Source organism: Calonectris borealis, chromosome 14 (genome assembly GCF_964195595.1).
Source record: "Calonectris borealis chromosome 14, bCalBor7.hap1.2, whole genome shotgun sequence".
Classification (NCBI taxonomy): Eukaryota; Metazoa; Chordata; class Aves; order Procellariiformes; family Procellariidae; genus Calonectris; species Calonectris borealis.
This window is the reverse complement of record NC_134325.1, coordinates 20,203,100-20,211,863: the sequence shown is the minus strand read 5'-3', so window position 1 is coordinate 20,211,863 and position 8,764 is coordinate 20,203,100. Positions and strand designations below refer to the sequence as shown.

At 47.9% G+C, this 8,764-nt stretch overlaps 1 protein-coding gene and 1 pseudogene across 1 annotated transcript; one reads left to right on the top strand and one right to left on the bottom strand.

The window, feature by feature from the left end:
* Positions 1-1,829: 1,829 nt before the first annotated feature.
* Positions 1,830-2,790, bottom strand: LOC142088458 (olfactory receptor 5AP2-like; annotated as a pseudogene).
* A 4,322-nt stretch (positions 2,791-7,112) lies between these two features.
* On the top strand, positions 7,113-8,087 carry LOC142088457 (olfactory receptor 5AP2-like). The gene has a single exon (XM_075163840.1). The coding sequence runs from the start codon at positions 7,113-7,115 to the stop codon at positions 8,085-8,087; it is 975 nt and encodes a 324-aa protein (XP_075019941.1).
* Positions 8,088-8,764: the final 677 nt, after the last annotated feature.

The window sequence follows — 8,764 nt, the reverse complement described above, 5'->3', positions numbered from 1 at the left end:
ACTTATCCAGCCAGCCTGAATTTTGCTGCATTTTGCAAGGAAGTTGCAGAATTGCACCCAATCACAAGTGCTTATGAGTGTGCACTCAGGAAACAACAAATGTCCTTTGGAATTACTTAGGATGAGCAGAAATTAGGATGCTTTTCTCTTATGTGCCTGCCAGGTAAAGATGAAGGATTGCTGGCCCCTCCCCAGTGTCATGGCCATTCCTGTACCATGCTTTATGTCCCCCCTTCTTTAATGAGCCATAATTTGCAGAACTGCTGAGTTTGGGCTTTTTTCAGACCCATAGCTATCAGCTACCCGTAGATTATGTGTTCAGGATTGTCTTTCAGCTCAGGAAACTAGACACACACTTAATTTTTAAATGAAATACGCCACTTGGTTTTCATGGCGTGCTTTAGCATGAGCTGGGCAGTTGGACGTGGGACACTGATACATGTCTCCAGGTGTAATTCCATTTGTCTCACCACTTAAGTAAACGACACTTAAGATTGTGCTGGTTTGGCTGGGATAGAGTTAATTTTCCTCACAGTAGCTCGTGCGGGGCTGTGGTTTGGATCTGTGCTGGAAACAGCGTTGATAACACGGGGATGTTTCGTTCCTGCTGAGCAGCGCTGACACACAGCCAAGGCCTTTTCTGCTCCTCACCCCACCAGTGAGGTGGCTGGGGGGGCACAAGGAGTTGGGAAGGGACACAGCCGGGACAGCTGACCCCAGCTGACCAAAGGGATATCCCATACCATATGACGTCATGCTCAGCATATAGAGCTGGGGGAAGAAGGCGTAAGGGGCGGACGTTCGGAGTGGTGGCGTTTGTCTTCCCAAGTCACCGCTACGCGTGACGGAGCCCTGCTGTCCTGGGGATGGCTGAACACCGGCCTGCCCATGGAAAGCGGTGAATGAGTTCCTTGGTTTGCTTTGCTTGCGTGCGTGGCTTTTGCTTTCCCTGTTAAACTGTCGTTATCTCAACCCGCGAGTTTTCTCACTTTTACCCTTCCGATTCTCTCCCCCATCCCAGCGGGGGAGTGAGCGAGCGGCCGGGTGGGGCTGAGCTGCCGGCTGGGCTTAACCCACGACGAAGATGAATGTAAAACACCACGAGAAATGAATGGCAGGGCCCTGGACGCTATCACTGTGCAGAAGTTGTCCTTAACACAGCACGGTTCATCGTCCTGTATTTTTAATTACATTGCCTACACTTTCTTCTTTTAAGTGAAGATGAATGCCGAAGTGTGCAGCCTGGGAAGGGATTCCTGGATATTCAAAGGTATAGCTTGAGATCCTGACTCCCACCAGCTTTTTCACTTCTTAAGTCAGAAACAAATGCACTGTATCTTTTCAAGCCTTTTATCTTACTTTTTTCCGGCAAGCAAATTTTAACATACACTTACACTTCCCAAATGTTCCCTCCCACCCCGGCAGCTTAACTCTAATAAACAACTTGCAGTTAACAGTGGGGAATTTTATTGGAGTTTAGGGATAAGGTCAATAATCTTGCAAGAAAAATACATATTTATCAGTGAAAAAAAGTTGTAAATCAATAAAACTACGATTCGTGCTTCCTGTGAGAAAGAGAAGCCTGGAATAATTCAGGGTAATTTCTCCCTGCAGGCTGGTGACTGCAAAGGTGAAATAAAGCTTGAGGCTCCCACTCCTCCTGGTTTCCTTCCAAGGAAGATGTGATTGTGGGGTCTGTTTCTCAGGGCTGAGAACTGTAATTCGCTTTTGTGCAGAAACTGTGGAAGAGCCTACATAAAATTGTGAGGATTAGGGAAAAATCCAGTTGGTTTAATCCATCAGAGGCTTTCTCACTTAAGATAAACCGTTCACTTCCTAGCTGATACAACTCTCTTATGTTGGCAGCGGTTTAACATCCTTCTCCTGCACTGCACCAGAGCACCCTTCACCTCCTCGTTCCTCAGGCTGTAGATGAATGGGTTGAGCACAATTGGGTGTAGAAGACGGAGGCCACCTTATCCAGGCTGCTGTGGCTAGACGCAGGCTGTAGGTACATGAAGAATATCGTCCCGTAGAATAAGGAAACAGCCGTCAAGTGGGAGGCGCAGGTGTTGAAGGCTCTGGACCTGCTCCGTGCTGAGCGCATCCTCAGGACCGTGCGGAGGATGCAGATGTAGGAGAGCAAAATGATCACGCTCGTGCCCACCACGTTTATGGCGACAAAGGCAAAGATGACCACCTCGCTGCTGTGGCTGTCGGAGCACACAAGCTTTAGCACGGGGCTGTCGTCGCAGAAGAAGTGGTCGATCTGGTTGGGTCCACAGAAGGAACCCCCAAGCGTGCGGCCTGTGTAGATGACGGCACTGAGAAAGGCGATGGTGTAGGCTGATGCTACCAGCTGCGGCAGGCGCGGCTGGAGACGACCGTCACGTAAAGCAGGGGGGTGCAGATAGCAACATGCCGGTCATAGGCCACCACAGCCAGGAGGTGACACGCGGCAGTCGCAAAGAAAGCGAAGCCATGGAACTGCGTCACGCAGCCAGCGAAAGAAATGGTTTTATTCTCCGATATCAGGTCTGCTAGCATTTTGGGGGAGACGACTGCGGAATAGCAGACGTCAGCAAATGAAAAATGGGTGAGGAAAAAGTACGTGGGCGTGTGGAGGCTGGGAACCGCCCAAACCAAGACCATAATCCCAATGTTCCCCACCAAAGTGACAATGTAAATCAACAGAAAGAAGCCAAAAAGAGGGGCCTGCGCACGTGGACTCTCTGTAGTTTCCAAGAGGATGAATTTAGTCTGGGTGTGATTTCCTCCCATGGCCAGATGTTACCTGCTGAGGCAAAAGGAAGAAAAATATCAAAATTATAAAAAATAGTTTCACTTTTGGACCATATGGCACTCCAATCAATCACCACTTTCACTGCCATATTTTGGTGTATTCTACTACATTTTCTAAACCCAACTTGTGTATGTTTTTTGCTTTTCAGTTGAGGTACTTAGACAGGGAGTGAGTTGAAGCAATAGGAATGGCAATTTTGTTTTTCTATGCTTGGATACTTAAAACTGTGGATTTATTCTACCACGTGTGTTTTCAGATTTAAGAAAAGAAGCAGATCTTTACTCACTTTCAGTTTGAAAGAAACTTGTTTCAGAAGACACCTCAGAGGAACCTCATAGGAGTGCACGTAAACCCGGAGCAAGAGAAAGTCACAGTCCCAGTGAAATCACAGATTACACAACATTAATGACCTCCAGACACTTTCCTTTGGCTTTTAATTATTATTCCAGTCTTCAAATCACATTTGTCAAACTATTATATATCATTGACAATGGATAAAATTCACATTGCTAAAATCATGATTGAAGCATCCTAAAACCATGGGATTTAAGTTAAGATGCTTACTTGAAAACTGAGTTAATTTTAAGACGTGCTGATTCCAAAGGCTGGTTTTTTATGACTATATTCTGCTGACAATTTGAAATGTTGCATTTCTTTACAGCAAAATAAGACTCATCCTTATTTAACACTTGCATGCATCAGTTCATCTTGCTTTAGCTGCCTAAGTAAAAGAAAAACAATTTGCATAAGCCATTACTCCCTCTTGTTATAAAGAAAACCTACTTGGGTAAGGCTGTTTTCTGAGAGAGCCCAAAAAAAGAGGACAAGAGGACGTGAAGAAGAAAGCCCACTGCCTAAACGCAGGCGAGGCTCTGCTTTGTCTTGGCGTTACGGCTCCTCCTGCGCCTTCGCTGCTATCGAGTGATGGGAGCCAAGGGTTTATCCCAAATGCCGCAGAGAACGTCTCCGCGTCCCCATAACCTCTATTAACCGCCTGATGTGAAGAGAGATGTGCTCCTTCCCAGACGCCAGTAGTGGAGCTTGTGGGTGACGGGGCTGTAAATACGGTCCCTCGTGCTCTCCTGGGAGAAAGCCCCCAGGGCTCCTCGTGCCAGGGTTTACCAGAGCAAAAAAAAAGAAAAGCCAAAAAAAAAAGGGGTGAAATGCAATTCTGAAAGCCATTGTGCTGCTTCGGGTATCTGAAAGACATCACGTGGGTGAGGCATCACTGAGCGCATACACAGCAGCAGTGATGACCAGCTCGTATGATGCTTCGGGATACTTGTGGACCACGCAAAGGTTTCGGTCTGACCTTGCCAACAGAATGAAAATGAGTTTAGAGACGTTTCAGCTCTTTCAGAGGATCCCCAAATGGTTCACAACTGACTCTGGAGCTGCTGATGTCCCTCTGTGGACACTAGACAGCCCAGTTTTCCGGCAAGGGTGGGATTATCCACATTTAGGTACCTATGGCACGGATGTCCACACCGGAGCTGGTGACTCTGGGCTTCCACTATATTCAATGGTGAGAAATGGGCATTTTCAGACAGTGATAAATCTCTCCCAGAGCGAACTAACAGGCCTTAATGGCCCTGACCAGCCTCACCTGGGGCCTCCATCCCCACCCTCTGCCCATTGGCCCATGAGCTCTATTTAAGCTCAGCCCAGGGAGCTTGCTCCTCTCTTGGGTTATGCTGGAGGAGTGCTGGTTTCCAGTTGAGCAATGGGTGTGCGCACCTAGGGACTCCTTTGATCCGCCCTTTGCTTGATCATGGACCTGCCTAGCAATTGCTGGACTCAACCCCGGACCAGGAGATGGGCTTGCCTTGACCTTGGACCTACCTCATCATCACCAACTTCTTGATGGTCTGGAGTCTTGGCTGAATTTGGCCCGGGTCTCTGGGTCTACCCTACTCGTCTTGCTCAGGTACCGTGGGATGGTCCCCTGCACACCACGGTGTCCCCCTTGGCTCTGTTTAAGAGATTGAAGAGGCCAAACCCCTGCAGCACTCGCCAGCCCAGCCAGTGCTCACTCCTCTGGCAGTCCCTCTCCATCCAGACCAGGTCCCTACATGGGTGCCATGGGAGACAGTATTCTCAGTGAGGGAAACAGAGTAATAAATTTCACATTATATTCAAGTGTTATTCTCTGCTCCTTAGGACCTCCGCCGTTTCCTCCTCCAGTTGATATTAGAGTTATGGTCTTCGGTAGGTTGGCAGCATTTTGTTTGGGAAATGGGTAGAGTATTCTTTAGGATTTTCAAGGCTTAGTAAAGATTGGTAAAACTTTCCAGCCTGGAAAGTTTCCATAGCTACGAGATGCTGAGATGCTGTTTCTTAATAACCTCACAGCAGTTTCTGATCTCGGCATATCCTGGCTCCCAGAAGAGAACCCATCTCAAGGGTTAAGGAGGTAATAGCTCCAGACCTCTAACTCCTGAAATCACTAAGGGAACTTTCCAATTATATCTGAAGGGGAGAAAAAGCAAGAGTGATTGGCACGGGGTGATGTGCCCAATGAGGCTCTTGGCAGCTTGTCCCAACCCGCTAAGCTGGAAAGCGATAAATAGTCAGGACAAGAGCCTCTGGGAGACACAGCCACACATGGACATCCACCACCATGTAGAATTAAGAAACAGGAGGAGGAAAGGAGCCTCGGAATAAATTTGCTCCCCTGAAGCTCTGATTTATAAAGCAAGCTAGAAGGTGGAAACAGGAGGTGTTTTCTTAAGGCGGTGATGACTGTGTGCAATAGTCATGCAGACAGGTGAGAAAGCTCTGATTAGAGGCAATGCCGAAGAAACGTAAGAGTGATTGTCACAAGAGCAAAAATTGCCATTTCTCGTTGAAAACATATCCTGCCTACTGGTAAGAGTTATACTGGGACAAATATATATCTGCACGAGGAAATCTTAAGTACGTCTTATGTGTTTACCCTCTCCCCAGGCACAATCCTTTTGGGGGGACGTGTTAATTATTTTATCCTTTTTATGGGATGAGCACGCACACTTCCAAGTGAATTTAATAGTGTCTAATTTTCTGTGTTTATTCCCTAGTTTTCGTCAGAAATAGAAAGGTGCAGATTCCGTCTGTCTTCTGAATGATGTCCTCGGAGAAACTAGTAACAGAGGCAGGCGTAAAAGTAGTTCAGACTGGAAAGGGCTGGATCTTCTGCAGGAAACCAGAAGAGGTGGCATCTCAGGTACTGCTTGGGGCATAGCGGTGGCATTGGTGGCAAGCAAGAACACGGGGCAGCGAGAGCCTTCAGGGTCGGGCGGAGGACTGGCCTAGGGCACGAAGCAGAAACTGGAGCGTACGCCAGCCTGGCGTGGGGCTGAGGATGAGGGTGACTGCCTTCCTCGCGGAGACAGGGGAGCTGCGCTGAAAGTGCTCTCAGATGTCTGTGTTTGAGACACACCGTTCTGTTCCAACTTTTTCCGAAAAGGAAATTTTACTTTCTAACCTTAATTTGGGATGTTAATCAGTTGCTTGGAAGTACCTGGGAAGTTACTGGTTGCTTGAAATGAAAGTCAAATGGTAGAAATAAAGGGCAGAGCGCAATTTTTAGCAAGTCACCAGCTAAGCTGGAAGATATTGGAAAAGGAGAGATATATGCATGTGCCCTTCCGTCCATGTATGTGTTCTCATGAGATGAGAGCAGTTATCGAAATGCAGTTTATTCCCCAAAGTAGCCGTTAACTTTGTAAGCAATCATTTATGTAAAAAAAAAAAACCAAACCCCACATCATTTTTGTTTCTGAGCACTTGGAATAAGAAGCCCTGTGCAACAAATTCAAACCTTGAGCTACCTGGGATAATAAAAAGTCTGTGGGACATCGTCAACCTGAAAAGCAGAGTGAACGCTAATATTCTTCTCGCTTGTGTATTTTCAGAACAACCGTTACTGAATGTGAGCTGCTCTTCCCTTCATGTGGCAAAAGCTGCAGACAGATGGAAACAACGCACACAGTGAAGGCCACGGTGACGCCCAAGGGACAACCTGCTTTGTTGGTTTCGTACTTCTTTCCTTGAAATCAATACCTGAAGGTAGAAGGTATATTCAAAGCTTGGTTTAAGAGCTCGAATGGCAGATGTAGTCAGGAGGCGTGGGTCCCTGCATGGCCAGGGGGTTGTGGACCAGCTAAGCATCCTGCCAGGGTGTCTGGCAGTGTTTCATTAGAAAATGTCTTCCTTATCTACAGAGCACAGAATTAAAACCCAGTAATAATTAAGCAAGGGATTAAGTCATCATAACTGATCTCATGGAAATCATCTCCCTGCCTGAGAGCTGGGAGTCTCTGGCACACTGATGGCTTGGGAAAACTGGGAAAACTGGACTACGGTGACAGAATTTGTTTTCAAGGGCTTCACAGATCGCCTTGACCTCCAATTTACCCTCTTTGTGGTTTTCCTGCTCACCTATATCATCACCGTTACGGAAAACCTTGGCATCATTGCTGTAGTCCGGCTCGATTCCCAGTTTCAAACTCCCATGTACTTCTTTCTCAGCAACTTGTCCTTCTTGGATCTGTGCTACTCCTCAGCTGTGACACCCAAAATGCTGCTGAACCTCTCATCAGAAAAGAAGACTATTTCTTTTGCTGGCTGCTTCACACAGCTGTATTTCTACGCTGCTTTTGTAATCGTGGAGCTTTACCTCCTGGCCGCGATGGCGTATGATCGCTACGTCGCCATCTGCTACCCGCTGCGCTACCCCGTCATCATGTCCAAGAAGCTCTGCGTGTTCCTTGTGGTTGGGTCCTACGGGGTTGGGTTTTTTAATTCGGTGGTGTTCACAGTGTTTGCGCTGAGAGTGACCTTCTGCGGCCCCAACGTCATCGACCACTTCTTCTGCGATGGGCCACCACTGATAAAACTGGCCTGCTCCGATACTCGCCTCAACCAATTGCTGCTACTTGCTTTTGGGGGCTTCAACGAGGTCACCACCGTATCAGTCGTCCTCATCTCCTACGGCTGCATCCTCTTCACCATCCTGAGGATGGGCTCTGCGCTGGGCAAGCGCAAAGCTTTTAGTACCTGTGCATCCCACCTGCTGGTCGTCACCATCTTCTACGGGACCCTCCTCTTCATGTACCTGCGGCCCAGCTCCAGCTACTCCCTGGGCAGGGACAAAATCATTTCTGTCTTCTACGCGGTGGTGACCCCCATGCTGAACCCCTTGATCTACTGCCTGAGGAACCAGGAGGTGAAGAGTGCTCTGAAGAGAGCAGTGGGGAGAATAATTACGTCCCTGCTAAAGGCACGGGAATGGTTTGACGTTTAGGCAGTGATGGGCATGGGGTCTGTGTTTTGGGGTCCTTTTGGAATCGGCGAGGAGCTGCGATAATTCCTCTGTATATTATTGTCCATTTTATAGTCTGGCTCTATCAATGTGGGATTAATTTGTTATACATTTGCCTCTAGATAGTGCATTTCAGAACGGGAGAAATACCTACTCGTTGGAGAACCACCGAAGGTCGATTTGCGAGGAAATGTGCTAACGTCCAGATTGTTTCTGACTATCTGGAGGCAAGCATGCGCTGGACCTGCCATTCCTTAGGCAACCCCAGAGGCACCTCTCTCTTGAAGGGAAATGTGATGACACGGCTCAGCCCTGTAAAAATAACACATTTGTGAGATTTCTGCTGAGGACTTGGACCACTTTCTTCTCAGCTGTCTTTAGCCTGAGCCTACTCGTGGTCACCCTCTCCTACAGCATCGCAGTGGACTACAGCCCTGCCAAGAGCTGTACCTCTTCCAGCCATGAGGTGGGGTCTACAGGTCTAAGGTGAACTTCAGTGCTTCCAGGTAATCCCCGTGACAGACGGGAGCACACAGGGAACACAGGGCAGACCACGGAGGCTTGGATGGGAGAGGAGGAAATGTTTCCCTAAAGCTGCAGAAAACAGGGAAAATTGAGAGGAACTCCTCCGAGTCCTCTTCTTCCACAATGATCCATCA